General features: G+C 36.5%; 1 protein-coding gene across 1 annotated transcript; it reads right to left on the bottom strand.

Annotated features, from left to right (window-relative positions):
* Positions 1-306: 306 nt before the first annotated feature.
* Positions 307-15,777, bottom strand: LOC119779884. The gene is made up of 13 exons (XM_038279728.1): positions 15,698-15,777; positions 15,430-15,534; positions 15,220-15,339; positions 9,820-9,855; positions 8,564-8,863; positions 7,848-8,114; positions 6,322-6,609; positions 4,184-4,426; positions 3,999-4,100; positions 2,058-2,126; positions 1,308-1,358; positions 1,139-1,208; positions 307-1,003 (listed from the first exon to the last, which is right to left on the bottom strand). Exons 3-12 carry the CDS (start codon positions 15,254-15,256, stop codon positions 1,162-1,164), a joined length of 1,440 nt encoding a protein of 479 aa, XP_038135656.1. The 5' UTR covers positions 15,257-15,339; positions 15,430-15,534; positions 15,698-15,777; the 3' UTR covers positions 307-1,003; positions 1,139-1,161.
* Between the last annotated feature and the right edge of the window lie 544 nt (positions 15,778-16,321).

Below are 16,321 nucleotides of genomic sequence, written 5' to 3'. Positions count from 1 at the left end.
ATCTTTAAAGCCACATGAACACACTTATCTCTTTTTCAAAGTTGAAAATCTAAAATACATAACAGATTATGAATTAGCCAAAATCTGAAGCATCCAACCTCTTATGCAGCAAAGATATTATTACATTACATGATTTTTCTTTCTCCTTATGTACTGCTTTAGCCAGATATATATATATAAGAATAAGAGAACTCAATTACTGTGATGATAATACAAGAAAAAAAAAGAAAATTATAATTAAACATCTCACACCTTGTCAAAGCAAGCTTTACAAAAAGTAAAAAATTATTAAAACACATAAAAACCATTGAACAAAATCTTTCGCTCACTTTAAAATGACAAAATGTTAACCTATGTGATAAAATAGCTAAACTTTTTGCTTGCAATACAATTGATGTAGCTGCAATAATGTTGAAGCATTTCAGTATTTACAAAAGAAATAACCCTAAATTTCCTATTTTATTTAATTTTTAGGAATGCAAGTTCAATGCAACCAGGCTTTCTTGTTTTGTGGCAGAATCAATCAGTAAAACTCCAGTCAGACTTCTTGGTTAAAACAACAGTTGTTCAGATATTTTCCCTGTTCAGGCTCTGGACACAGTCCCAAAGAAAGGTGGGGGTAAACCGATTTGATAACCCCTAAGAAACAACATTAGACACACAATGTTTAAGTTTCATGTAAACATGAAAGCTAAGCATGGGGAAATACATTTCTTGAGAATAGAAACTACGTTTCTACAACTAACAACATATTTTTTTTTCCATTTCCTCCTAAGTTTATTCATGATGGATGTTTGTTTTTGAATGTGAAACTAAATCTGAATCAACAACTGAAAACAGTGAAATAAAGTCTTTGATGCTTAATGGCAAAAGCTGCTGGATAGAAGGAAAACTCTCAGATGACTGGACTTCATCCTGGTGCCGCTGATACTACTGTCATGGTAGGTTCTGAGGAGCCAAAGGATTTGAACCCAGATCAAAGATGTTTAGGTCTAGACAGGACCTGATTGAACAACAGAACCAAACAAAGGTTTTTAAAGGAAAAATGTAGAAACAGTTCCTGAATCAGTGTCAAACAGCAAAATCATCTCTTCTACAAACTATTGATCCTGATTACTTCCAGATTTAGTGAACTCACCCCTCTAGAAAAAATGTTCCAGGTTAGTCTGACCCTGCAGTCACATTAGTACCATCCTGTTGTTCTTGACCTGAAATTATAATGTTGTCATTGAGTTCATTGTTTATCACAGTTACTGTATAATTCCATGCTTCCAGCAGCTATTTGATTATTAACATTTATACTGAACCATTTCCAGAGTTTCCAGACCCTCTGATTGTTTCATAGAGACCAAGATCTCCTACAGGAAAGTGGAAATCACACAGTTAAACTAATCTGCCTTAATGTCAGTGATACTGATGTAAACGGAACATTAGAAGCACCTCTTTACATCTATTTCACACATGTTACCTCAATCCTGCTATTATTGTTTGAATTATTAGATGCCTCAGTCAGAACAAGAGACAGAAAATCTCTAAAGCAATAAAATCTCATTCTTATTTAGGGAAGTTGCTGAGTTATATTTGAATCTAGTTGGATACATCTGTAATTAGCTTGATGGTTATTACTGCTTCCTAACATTTATTCTGGATGATTTAACAGTGAAAAAGAAAAAAAATATGATCAGAGCTGAATAAATAGGAGCTTCAACAATACTTTATAATAGAGTTTGAACGGGTTAAAAGTTAGAAATATCCTTATCTATGTTGGTCTGTGGCTAATTAAGCTAAATAAGACTAGACTGAAATAAATTCACAGCAATATTATAGCATTCACATTGAGATTTACTCTTCTATAAATGCAGTCTTCAATAAGAAAATAAAATCATTTGATCATAGAAGTTTGAATGAATGCATTCTGATTTTTTTCTTAACTGTTAATTTCCCAAGTCAACACAAAGGTCATTAGTAGTGTTAAAGATAAAATGATAAAAATATAATGGGAATATAATCTATATTCCATATTTGTGGAACCATTCAGAGAAAAGTGACAGACTGACCATGGAGGAGAGAGGAGTACACTTGCTGCTGATGGTCATCCTGGATGACAGTCTGTGCTGCTCTGATACCTTTACAGAAAAAAAACAACATTATTTTAATTTTCTTCCAAATAAAGAAAGTAACTCAGGTATAACCCTACAGCAGTGGTGGACGAAGTACTCCACAGTAGTACTTTGTAGTCACAGTAATACTTAGTAGTACCAAGTATTCAAAGATCCAAATAAAAATTTCTAACTTTACATTTCTGTGTTATTTTCAGAATCATTTCTTAAGAACTTGTAACTTTCAGAAACTACCTGATGTATTGATGCCTAGAACCACTCTGTTACAAATTCTACACCAGTAAAGAACTTCAGCATAAAAAGGACACAAAAAATAAGAACATCTATTATGATCATTATTTCTTATTTACAAACAAACCTCAATCCTCACAATTTTACTATGGAAAAGAGGGTTATGGTTGATTCTATTACCACCAAGAAACAGAAACTCTGATTTGAGAACTCATCCTACTGAAGAACTTGGCCACATGGCAACAACTAACGCCATAATAACGTTATAAACTACAAATAATATCAGCCCTGAGTTTCTCACATTTATGGAATTTCATGCTAATCTAAATCAGTGGTGTCCATATTCAGTCTTAAGGGCTGCTCGCTTTCATGTTCAAATTGCATTTCAAAAAAGAAAAACGAGAACAACGGATTACAAAGCTAAGCTGAGCCAAAAGGAACAAGTAACTAACAGCTTCCTAGAAATGGACTGAAGTAGAAAGTATAATATTTGACTTTGAAATGTAGTGGAGGGAAAGTTATAAGTACTCCTCCTAAAAATTATTCAAGTAAAGTAAAGATACTTTAAAAAGTACTTAAGTACAGTAATCAAGTAAATTGACTTTGTTACTTTCCACCACGGCCCTACAGTGCTGTGATGTATCTGATAACTTAGACCAGATGCAGCATTCAGTCAATAACTGATATCCAACAAATCATTCAAATAAAACTTTAATCTTATTTCTATGTGGTTTGACTGCTGTATTCTTTAAACTTCCTTAACACAAAATTCAGGTCATTCAGCTGAGAGGATGGAGAGAATAAGGAGAGAAAGAATCTCCATAGAGGTGTGAAGGCAACAGGTTGGTCTGATATTTGGTGGAAGTGAAGGAACAGCCACATAATACCAAGTGATTTATTTTTGAATATCATTTATATTAAAAAACTTGTATTATATAAAAATATAATTGAAGGAGGCAGACATGAGGTGGGTGATGGTATCTGCTATAGAGGAGAGCAGTGAGGACATCAGGAAGGAAGAATGAAACTAGTGAGGCCACAGAAAGATTTAGTTCCTCCTCAGTGTTCTGAGGAAGAAAAGACACTGCTGGGCCTTTTTAATAACCTGGGGGGTGTTCACAGTCCAGCTCAGGGCCTCTGAGATGTTCAATGAGATCTATAGGTGGCAATAATGGCCCTAAATGTTGTTTTCCAGTTTGAAGAAGATACTCAGCTTGATTACTGCAGCACTTCAAGTCTAGAATCAACTGAATGTAAAACATGTTGCTGCAAACATGGAGACCAAAGCTAACTGTAGCTACAACAGACCTGCTTCAGGTTCAGAGCCACAGTTAGTAACTCTACATCTGAGCTCACTGCTTTCTTTCACCTAAATACTTATTTGTAGAGTTAGTTGTAAAACTAAAATGTAATTGAATAGAAAGACTTTTTCTTTCCATTTCAAATCTTACTATAAATAAATTTGAATAAGTGTTATTAGCTGTAATAAGCTAATTATAAATGTTCTAAACACTCAGATTATCATTATTCAGTCACTTCCATCCACTAAGTTTAGGTGTTGCTGTTTCAGTTTAGTCCACATGGGGGAGTGCTCTGTTTGGAGAATGAAAGAGTGAAACATTAGATATTACAATATTAGAGTCTGACCTTTGGAGCGTCTGAACCGACACACCAGCAGAGGCAGAATTATCAGAACGATTCCAATCACTGGTCTAATGACCCACATCACATGAAATGAAGAACTTCCAGCTGCTGAAAATAAGGAGAAAATAACTCCAAACAATATCAATATTATTCTGAATCCAATCATTGATTCTTTCAGCTCTGCTCACCTTTTACTGCCATCCAGCTCTGTGGTGAAGCTTTTCCTGAATGTTCACACTTGTAGAAGCCTTCGTCTGACTGAGACACTGCAGAGATCTTCAGCTCCCCTCTGCTGTCATTTTGGACCAGTTTGTCATTGTGATAGAAAAACACATTGGAAAGTGTATTTTGTCCTCTGAGTCTGCAGCTCAGAGTAACAGAAGCTCCCTCAGTCACAGGATGGACGGGGCTCACCAGGAGAACATCTCCATCTGGAAAACAGTCAGAATATGAAGTTTCAGTCAGAAATCAGCTGCTGCAGACCTTTAGAAGAGGTTAGTGAGAACAAACTGAACACAGGATTATTTTCATTCATGTTTGGCATTTTATCTCAGTCTCCACAGGGAACAATTTAAAACATTAAAAGATAATTTTAAAAAGTCAAATGAACAATAAAGTACCTGTATCAGATATTTATCAGAAAGTATAGATCACACAGTTACTGAGAAACTATGAAGCAACAACCTGATATTGAAGGAAACTCTGGGACTGACCTGATTTAATGAAATTTTATAAAATAGAAAACAACAAAATTTGGAAATTTTACTTTAGAATAAGATTTAATAAAAGTATAAATATTATGTTTGTAAACCTTATTAGTATGTTAAAAGAGGTGTCAAGTAACAAAGTACTAATACTTTGTTACTGTACTTAAGTAAACTTTTTAGGTATCTAAACTTTACTCCATTACTTATCTTTCTTCTTACTTCTGACTTCTACTCATTACATTTTCACACAAGTATCTGTACTTTCTATTCCTTGGCTTCGGTTTAATGCAGAGGTCACGGATTAGCGGACCGAGAACAGGTGTTATGCTGAAAAGTGCATCCCTGCCAAGATATGCATCCCCAGTCGCGGGAGCGCGCCTTGCTCTGTACAACTGTGACTATCGACGAGGAAAACAGATTAAAATATGAGCAATGGAGCAACTTGTTATTATATTAATGATATAAAAAAGTTTAAATATTCCTCTCGTGGGGAAAAAAATGAACATAAACAGAACAGAACTTAACTCATACAATAATGTAGTTATTCAGAAACATTGTGGGCTTTCTTATGATACTGATTGCTCTATAATTGTATTTCTGTTATTTTTTGATCATGCACATCTGCTAGCTTTTTATTCTAAAAATCTATAATATCACAGCAGCAAATGATCAAAGTTTTTCAAAAGCCAGTTTAAAAGCTCCAAATGAGGCTTCAGATCATGCAGCAACAATTGTGCTGTCATTGTTTTACAGGCAGAATTTGCATTTGCTGACCCTTGTCCTTTAACTACTGATGGATATACAGGAATACAGTCATAAAAGTGTCAACTCCTCTGAGATAGCACGGGATGCAATTTTTGGCAATTTCTTTTTTTATTTATTTTTTTATTTAGAAATTCAAGGTATAACATGAATGCATAAATAACTCATATTTCAGTGTTAAATTCTGTTTAAAGTAACAGATTATTAAAAATGTCTCCGGACCTTTACTGGTTGATGATTTTCTTTATTCGGACCCCGCTGATTTTTAATTGGTTACCCCTGGTTTAATGTTTATCAATATTTATTTCAGATCATGTGTGCCATCCATTGCAGATCATTGGCGCCATCCACATCTAGTGAAAACTAGTGTAATTGGATGAGTCATAACGCAAACACTCATTGGTTAGCTAAAGGAAATCATCAGAAGCAAGCAGGTGTTCTTTAAACTGTAAACATGAATTGTCTATGCCATGCTACAATGTTGGATTCAGAAAAAGATGTTGAAATGTCTGAAATGTCGGACACAAGCGAGAGCGTATCGGGAGATGGAGACCAACAAGACCTCCCTCATCCTTGGCCCTATCTCAAAGAATTTTTAGAAATAGTTGAAAAATTGAGCTTCAATTCATATAGTGGCATCTGGCTGTTTGTTTTAAAGGTTACTTTATACTTTTATAAATCTAAATCTCCACATTAAGAAGATAAAAATCTCTGTTTCTACTTAGATAATAATTAATATCTCAAACTCTTCTAGAAGAAGAGAGATTTAATTTATTGTTTCTGAATCACAGAGCAGTGAATTTCATGTAGTAATCAAGCTGCTAAAATAAATGAAAGAAACAAACATAATAACATACCGACTGCAGTGATGTTGACTGAGCTGCTGAACTCTCCTGATCCAGACTCACACCAGAGCACTTTTGTCTGGAAACTAGATTCATATGGTTTTTCTAGTTCAAAGCTACAGGATCCATTCATTGTCTCCCAGTCCAGGCAGGGATGACTGAACCACCGGTAACCATCGTTGTCAGCCCCCCACACTCTGGAATGAGTAAAGGTTCCTCTACAGTTCACTGTTACAGACTCATTGGTGAAGTGTTGCTCTCTGTCAGGACTCACTGAGACAGACACAGCTGGATGAGCATCTGGAAACCCACATGGAAAAAACAATCAACATGAACAAGAGAAGAAAAAATCTCATTAATTCAAATTCTTTTTTCAGATTACAACATTTTATAATGTTTTGCAATAAATTTCTTCTCATAAAGAAGATAAGATTATTATTTTTGATTTTGTTTCCACACTACTAATCTCATCAGTGTTTTCCTTCACAGTCAGACTTTCCCACTAACCTAAAGAGTCTTTATCCGCATATTTAAAGTTGATCATGAAACTAATAATACTGCAAGTATTAATAGTGAATTCATTTTACAGCGTTCACAGTGGTTAGCCCATCATCCTCTCCTTTATTTCTTCCCTTTCCAAACACTTTATTTATTTATTTCTTCCCTTTCCAAACACTTTATTTATTTATTTCTTATTCTGAGATAAACTCAAACCAATGGATGAAGTTCTGGTTGATAAACCTGATTTTCACTTAGAGATTCAAGGATTCATCAAGTTTGTTTAAATAATTTACTTGTCAACCTGATTTGATCCAATCTGTGAAGTAAACACTTTAAACATGAAATCAGTGGGACGTGAGGTTGGTAAATATCCTGAAATGAAGGTGATCCCTAAACACATGATCATTGGTAGAAAATAAACTCTGACCTGCAGACCAGACAAACTCTGCATAACTGTAATCAGTAAAATTCTCTTGGTTTCCTCTTCCAGCTCTACATGCATATCCTGCTGTGTGTCTCTGTCCATGAATGATGAAGGAGTCCTCTACAGTCCCATTGATGCTGTCAGCCAGCAGCTCATATCTGTAGTCCTTCTGTGATCGATCAGGAACAGCTTTATACCAGTAGAACCTCCATCCTGTAGATGGAGGATCAACCTTACAGCTCAGATTAACTGAGGCTCCAGGACTCAGCCATGATGGAGACACAGTCAGGGAAACCCTTATTCCTGTTGGACCAAAAAAAAAAGTTTTTCTAATAGTAAAGACACGTGACCTACTTGAAGTGATTTAGATCTGAACAACATTGTGATCATTAGAAAAACAAATCAAACAAAACTTTAAAAGTCTTTAAAATATAGATGCTACTATTAAAAATCCTATTGATCAAACTGACTGTTATATAGTTCATAACTACTAAACAGAACAATAGGCAAATAAGTTGCTGAAATTGTTAACTTCATAAAAATAGTAAAAGAAAATAAAAGTAAAGAGAAAACCTCCAGGACTCAGGAGAAAACAACATGGAAATAAACGTACTAGTGATGTTGACGGCATTGCTGAACTCTCCTGATGCAGACTCACACCAGTAAACAGCTTTAGGCTCCCAGTCATATTTTAAGGTGCAAACAGATCCAGTCATTGTCTCCCAGGAGGAGCAATTAGTTGAACTTAAACCATAATAGTTTATAAATCTCCTCACTCTCCACTCAGCAGAGCTTCCTTCACAGATCAGCTGGACTTCATCAAAAGCTGAATGTTCCTCTCTGTCAGGACTCACAGTGAGAGACGCTGCTGGATTAGAATCTAAAATATAAGAAAAAAAAGAAAAATGATACAATTTCTTTTTTGTTGTTGTTTAATGGATTTATTTTTCCTTTCATCAGATCATTTCACAGATGTGAATGAAGGAGCATTGGTGTATCTTCAATCCTGAGAATCTAAGAACTCAAGCTATGAAATTAGTCACACATTTTCTTTAAAATAGCAATTAAATATATTTTCACTTTTTATGGAACCCTGTCCATCCAGCCTTTAGATTCAACAATAAAACTTGTATTGCTAATATATTTCCAGCCTCCATTTTTTTTTTGTTTTTTTTTTTTATACTTTTTTATTTAAATTGTTTTGATGAATGAGAGCAAGATTTTCACAATTGTCTTTATCAATAATTTTGCTGAAGAAAATAATCAGAGATATTAAGATAACAGAATGAATTACATAAAATCTGTTAATTTAAACAGAATCTCACTGACCTGCAGACCAGACAAACTTTGGTTCACTGTAATCAGTAAAATCCTCTTGGTTTCCTCTTCCAGCTCTACATGCATATCCTGCTGTGTGTCTCTGTCCATGAATGATGAAGGAGTCCTCTACAGTCCCATTGATGCTGTCAGCCAGCAGCTCATATCTGTAGTCCTCCTGTGATCGATCAGGAACAGCTTTATACCAGTAGAACCTCCATCCTGTAGATGGAGGATCAACCTTACAGCTCAGATTAACTGAGGCTCCAGGACTCAGCCATGATGGAGACACAGTCAGGGAAACCCATGTTCCTGTTGGACAAAGAAATAGTTTATTTTACTAATAGTAAAGACACGTGACCTAGTTTTTTTCTGTATTAACCCTCTAAGACACAATATAATAAAACACTAAAATGTTTTGTTTCTATTTTAAAGATAATCATCTATTTTCTTCAAAGGCTGAAGAAAAAGCAGATCTGTTTTATGAATTTCTATCTTTCTGGGATCCAAACAGCCCTTACACTCAACAATCCCACTTCACTAAGGAAACCTATGACTGTTTTCTCCAGCTATTAATGAAATATAAATAAAACACAATAGAAAGGACCTTGAGAGAAATTAGCTAAAGCTTGTAGTAGAAATCATTTAGATGGTATCATGATGAAAGGATATCAGGTAAAAATAGTGAATTTAGATTTTAAATCATCAGTGATGAAGTTAAACCTTTGGTGATGACTTCCAAATGGACAATGACCTTAATCACTTAGCAGATAAAATAAATCTGATCATCTTTTCTGAAAGAAACAGGAAATGTTTAGAGTCACTTCATTTCAAGAAAATATATATCTGCATCTTTTCCTCCATTGATTTTACATAAATGTCTGATTTCATCTGGACAATAAAGATAATTATAATCTAACAACCTTCCACTCTTTTTTTCTCTGGTCCATCTTTATAGTTTTGATGATCCAAAGGCAACAGAATAAATCAAAAATCAAAGTTTACATCTATTGATGATCATCAGAGTATTTCACTGTAGCCAGTGATTCTGAGGCTCAGACTCTCATCAAATCAATTCTACCACCATCATCTCAATAAATGGGATATAGGTAGAGGAAAGAGATGTCTGAGTTTCTCTGCTGAAAATGTTACTTGTGTGACATGATGATGCAGAAGCAGAAGACGAGAATCATGAATGAATCAAATGAAGAATTCAGACAAGCTTCTCAGCTCCAGTAATCAGTAAAGAGAGAAGAATGTTCTATTACCCGGATTGTTTCCACAGCAGAGGAGGAAACTGAGACCTGAAAAAAGAAGGAAGGACATTCTGTGAGATGTTAGCAAAAGGAAACAAAACCACAGTAAAGAAACATCATAAATCTACTGCTGCATCTCTCCTTTACTTATGGAGTTAAAGCCCAAGTTTGAACTTTATCTTTTAAATGTATTTTACATTCAGTAAAGTGGGTCAAATGGAGCATCTATGTAATCTGTCTGTGATCCCATCACTTTAGCCCAGGTTCCTGCAGAGAGAGGAGCCTGTTAGTCTTTGAATGTCCAATGAGTCTTGGCCAGTATCTGAAGCTCACAGCCACAAATCAGGGTTTATTTTGTTTTAAGTGCTTGAATTTAAATGAGCAAACCAACCACACTTTATTACATTTTAGGTGTGGATGTCCTTTCTGTGTTTAGGCCCTTGTTGACCTCTATATGACCTCTGTTCCTCATGGACTTCATATTGCGTATGTACAGAATGTCTGACCTTGACAAAAACAAGACTGAAATCCCTAGAAGATCATAAAATCATCTCAGCTGCAGTTTCAGTGACTGAAGTTCTGGCAGCAAAGTTTACTATGAAGAGGCTCTGAGTCTGATCTAAGGTGAGGAAGCAGAGAGCAGTTTGGAACAGCAGGTGTCAGAGTCGTACAGCATGGAGGAAAACTCAGATTACAGCCCTTCTGGTGATGATGTCAGAAAAATTATGTCCTCAGTTGTTCCTCATTTCCTGATTATGAAATAGAGTCAATATAACAGTGGATTCAGACAACAGGAGCCACAAGACTGGCTGCTTTCTATGCATATATATCAACATTTCACCTCTTCCTACCTTCATACATTGAAATATATCATTCAAATGTGGGATCAGTAGGTTCTGATGCTGTTCAATGTTGGAATTGTAGTGAGAAACTCAAAATATAAATTCTTCCTGTTATATAAATTTTATATGATCAATTACATCAATTAGGATTATACTGTCAGGGTTCTGCCCTCTGCTTGGGTTGATTTTTAAGTTTCTTTGGCTACGTTCACTAGGGGTGTGGGAAATAATCGTTTTGGCGATATATCGTGATATTCGGCTGCCCAATATAACATCGATCTTTCACTTCTTAGTATCGATTAAAAAAAAATTATTACATAAAACATTGATGGGAAAATGGGCTACCTCTGCACCACCACTCTGGCAGAAAGCGCTGTGGAGCCCTTTAACTGTGCGTGCAGCACCAAATCTGTATTTGAGGCAGTCAGAGTGGAAGAAAACCCCAAACAACATGGATAATAATACCTAATCAATATTTTCTGATGAAAATATACAGCACTTGCTGTTTTATCTCATCATTTGATTTTGATAGCTGGGGAAAATATGGCAATATATAGTGATAATGCAATTTCGTGATAATATCGTATCGTGACCCAAGTATCGCAACATGTATCGAATCGCAACACTCATGCCAATACTCACCTCTAACGTTCACACTGCAGCCTAAAGTGACCCAAATACCATTTTTTTGCCCATATGCGACCTGGATCTGATCTTTTCATGGCAGTCTGAACAACACAGATCCGATTTTTTCCAATCCGACCCAAGCCACTTAGCTATGTGGTCCTAAATCCTATACGAATCTGATCTTTTCAAATGTGACCTGTGTCTGAACGTCATTAATAAACGACAAAGATCACTATTCTGCGTCTTGCTACGCAGAAGCAGCAAGAGAAACAACAACCTTTTTAACCATATTGAAAAGATTGAGTTTTTATGGTTGGAAAAAACCGCTAGATGCGCGCCGGCACTACAATCCATGTTTACTTCAGTACTTTTATGACTGCAGTTCACTCAGGAGATCACATACAAGTCGTATATATTTGGAAATATGAACGGGAACACACAAAAAAAATTGGATTTCACAAAAAATCTGAATTGAGCATCAAGGCCTGCAGTGTGAACGTAGCCCTAGTGTTCTGTGTCTTTGTAGTTTATTTCTACCAGTGCTGAGTTCTTTAGTTTCCCTCTGTTGTCCCCTTGTGCTTGTTTTCCTTTCTGTTATGGCTTCCTCACAATGGGTCTTTCCCACACCTGCTCCCAATCTGCTGATTAGCCTGTCTTGGTTCAGTCTCCGAAAAATATACAACACCTCAGCAGTCATTCAGGGCTGTTTGTTGTTGTTTTGTTGTTCCCTCGTCTCTTTGGTAGTTTTTAAACATATATATAAAAAAAGTTTCATCGCAACTTTCAAAAGTCAGATGAGGGTCTTGAACCGTCAACCTCAATAATGGAAGTCTATCTTTTACAGCTGACGCCACTAGCAAGATCATTGAGAAATCAATACTACGTAAAATCCATTTCAATTGTTCTCTATTTTGCTCATTACATTGTTTGATCTAACCTAACTGGCTTTAACCAGGCTTTAAATTGATTTCACCTCCGATTTTTAATAAGTTAAATACTGTAATTAACTATAAGTCCAGTTCTAGTTAATCATTTATTGATTATCGCAGGATATCATTTTGTACAACACTTTAAAACAGCTGAAACAGCTTTTCTGTCCATCATTGTTCTAAGCAGCATCCACAGACCTCAGGTTGTGTTCAATGTTATAGATAAAGTTGTCAATCCATGTGCTGCTAATTATTCTGCAGTGTTCTTTGCTCTCTGAATATTTTACAATTCATTTTTCAATCTTTCTGCTCTCATGTCTCATCAGGATAAAGATCCTCATCATCTTCCTCATGCTACTCTGTTCTTTAACAGTTTGAGCCTGTGACCTTCTCTGCTTTAAATGATTTTTCCATTTTCTGAGTCCTCTTCGAGGCTGGAACCACATCAGCAGCTTTAACCATTATTTGAAACAGGTTTTAAACTCGGGGGGAAAAAAAATACAGCTCATTGGCTAATTGGTATGATGTATATCCTGCTCACGGACGCTCCGGAAGGCTTTACCATATTAAGAGGAGATGCAGCACAAGTGAAATTAGACACCGTGGTCAGACAACATGCAGTAATTTATAAATGTTTTCAATTAGGTCGGGTCTGGACTAGTCAGCAGGTGGGTCCGGATCCGAACCTCAGTCTGCTAATCCGTGACCTCTGTTCTACAACAAGCTAAGCTTTAGATTCTCTGCAAAGAAGAAAAGACAGAAATGTGCGTCTGAAGCTGCTAGAGCCAAACCACAACCCACATGCCACTGTGGGCTGAATATTAAGCATATTTTTTTCTTTTCACAATAAAAAGCGATAAAATGCAGTAAAAGCTTGGTTCTAAGTTGAAGAGATGTCTAAAAGATAAAACGTTTGAAATGTTTTCAAAGGTTTTGTAAAGATAGAAATCTGGAGTTAAAAAGCTTATTTGAATTCCAGGTATGTATCAGAAGTAGAACGGTGAAATATTAAATTACTTTTTTTTATCACCTGCAAGTAAGTATTAGTTTTTTGCTTGTCGCCCTTCTTAAAGCACCCAGCTGTTCGATCCTTAGATCATAGTTTTAGGAAGAGAGATCAGGTTCTAATCACAAAGATATTTTGTCGTTTTAGCCTTTTGAAAGCATAAATGATTCTTTTTGAACCCAGAGTGAAGAAATCAGATAAGGCCAGTTTCATGGTTCAGTGTGATCATGCAACCTGAGGCTTTCTTTAACGATGACGCCGTAGCTCCAGCTTCCTCTCTATGTGCTCTTAGCCATCATGCTGCTGTTTACCTCTCATAAGCTGCCTGCGGTTTGGGTGTGGTTCTGTGGGATGGTCAGAGCGCCACCAAAGGACAATATATTATACAGCGTTTCTACACTTGTGAGGATGTAGCTGTTTACTTATCAATTTGGGGGAGAAAAAAAAATGTGTTTGACTGGACCTGATTCTCATAAGGTGGAAAACTGACTAACCACCCTTACCTTTCTAATGAGTTATATAGAAAGGTAATATTTATATAATAATTTCTATAATGATACGCAGTAGCCTGGCAGGCCTGACTGACTTCCCCTGTATACACAGTGTGTTAAAGGAGTGGGTAAAACTGATTTCAAAGGCAGAACTCAGAGGAAACACAACTAATGATCTTATCAGATGAGCCGTGTGTCGAGTTAAAGAGGGGGTATTTCCACGAAGTGCGTATCGAGGCTTAAAATCAATTTCATCCGATGTCTCGCTACAGCTATTAAACATGACCGCTTCAGGAAGTGGTTAGGCCTGCCCACAAACTTTGACAGGCATTTCAACAGCATCAGTATTTAATGAAGATGTGGGAGATAGTAGGAGAGTTACCGTTAGTTGGAGAGAGTTTGAATATATTTTAATAGATTGATTAGAAAAATAACCAATCTAATATTAAATAAATATTTGAATTTTATTGCTCTCATATTGGAGGAATTTCCCTCTGCATTCAACTCATCCCCTTGGGGAGCAGTGGGCTGTCATCATGCGGTACCCGGGGAGCAGTGTGGGGTTAAGGGTCTTAAAAAAAAAAAAGCTTCTACCTGATGGATCTAGTCAAGTTTTATTTCTGATGAATATGCAGCACTTTCTGTTTTCTTGCATATCTAGCAGACTAGACTATTGATGTAATAGTAATGGTTGTATCCTAGATTGAAGGTAACAGTAAATTCATTTAGAAAAATAGAAAGAAGCGAGAAGAAAGGTTATCTGTATTCAAATTAAAGAAAGTCTTTGGATCATAAAAGTCATAAAAACATAAATCATACATTTTGACATAAGGTGTCCTATTAGGTTATCTTCACCTTGATAAAAACAAGACTGAAATCCCCAAAATAAACTGAGGTTCTGGGAGCAAGATTTTTTTCCAAACCAATCTGTTCTTAGAATATATCAAAACTCTATCCAGCTGACAGCAACTGTCCTACAAACTCCCACATCTTGACTGAATACTGAGGTTTTTTAAATGCCTGCCAAAGTTCTGGGCAAGCTGGACCCCTTCCCAAAGCGGTAACGTAGTATGGCGGGGTAGCGAGGCTTCGGACGTCATCTATTTTGGCTCCTTCCCTAAATGAAGCAAGCCTCGATACGCACATCGTGGAAACACCCCATCCAGTACGGGATGCACGCCTCGAAGCCTCCGCTCATCTGATAACATCACTAGTTCTCAGTATTTTAGATTTTATCTCAGTTGCCTCATAAAATTTGCAAGACTCACCTCTACCTCCTGGTCTCTGCATTTGGGTCCTCAAAAACCCTCCACCCAATGGTGACGTATACATTCTCAGTAAATGAAAATGTCCAAAAAATCTTATCATGAAGGCATTCTTGACATGTTCAAAGTTTCCAGGACCAAAGCGAGGTTATTAAATATGAACAGTATTTCAAAGCTGTAGTTTTCTCTACTTGAGAATTTAAAGATTATCTATTATCTCCACAATTCAAAGGGAAAAAGTGATGTACTTACACAATAAGCCCAGCACACAGAGGAAAGTGCGACCCATCTTGAAATCCGGCAATAAAATGGTTCCGCTGCTGTGTGGCTCCACAGATATGGTTCTACTTGATCACATGACAACGGCTGAAACTGCAGAATATGAACAGGAAATGTGAAAAAAGAGTATCTATGATACTTGTTTATCAGTTGATCTGCCTGTGGTGTTTTCAAATATCATACCGGGCATTAAAAAAGTTGTTCCTCTGCATGAAGTGTGCATGTTATCGGTCCTCAGAGCCTTTTTACAATTTTTCATGATTCCTTTCCTTTGAACCTGCATCTATTCTGTAAAATAAGTGTTGCAGACCATTTAAACTGTTTTAACTCCACTTACTCTGATATTTTAGACTTGCTTCACTGCAAAACAACATCTTGGCTCTAGTTGAATAGAATCGCTTCCTCCCTCAGACATCAGTGAAAAATGGCTGAAAGTGGAAAAAGGACAAACCTTATGCCTCTTTGTTGCTTTTGTTGGGATATATATTGCCACAATGGAGCCCAAATCAATTGGATGGACCATTACAGACCGCCCTCCTTTCCTTTTACGCAAAGAGAACAAAAGATGCCCTGAAAAGTTCTGGACCTTCTGGTCAAAGGGACAGTCAGCTAACGCATGGACCAATCAGCTTAAGAGGGAGCTGATTCTTCAACAGGAAATGCCCCTACGTCAGTCATGGTTTAAAACTCAGAGTGCGAGCTAAATCTTTCTCTTTCCCTGGGTTCACAGCCTGCGAGGAGAGGCCCGTTTCACATGAAATGCTTAAAGAAAGCTAACTGGAAGTAGCTTTTGCTTTTTCCTGCGTCAAAAGTCATGGATCGCAGTGTCCCATCATGCATAGCGGCCGCGGGGATCTCCGGAGCTAAACGCTAAGTGGAGAGGTGAAAGCCATAAACCCTGGTAAGTAAGCAGATTACAGCGACAATTATTCAACTAAGAACACTAAATTGATTTCACCTCCGATTTTGAATAAGTTAAATATTGATTATCTGCAGGATATCATTTTGCACAACACTTTAAAACAGCTGAAACAGCTTTTCTGTCCAACATTGTTCTAAGCAGCAGCCACAGACC

This window comes from Cyprinodon tularosa, unplaced genomic scaffold, assembly GCF_016077235.1.
Source record: "Cyprinodon tularosa strain WSP-4 unplaced genomic scaffold, ASM1607723v1 ctg1523, whole genome shotgun sequence".
Taxonomy (NCBI): Eukaryota; Metazoa; Chordata; class Actinopteri; order Cyprinodontiformes; family Cyprinodontidae; genus Cyprinodon; species Cyprinodon tularosa.
This window is presented reverse-complemented; position numbering and strand designations above follow the sequence as displayed.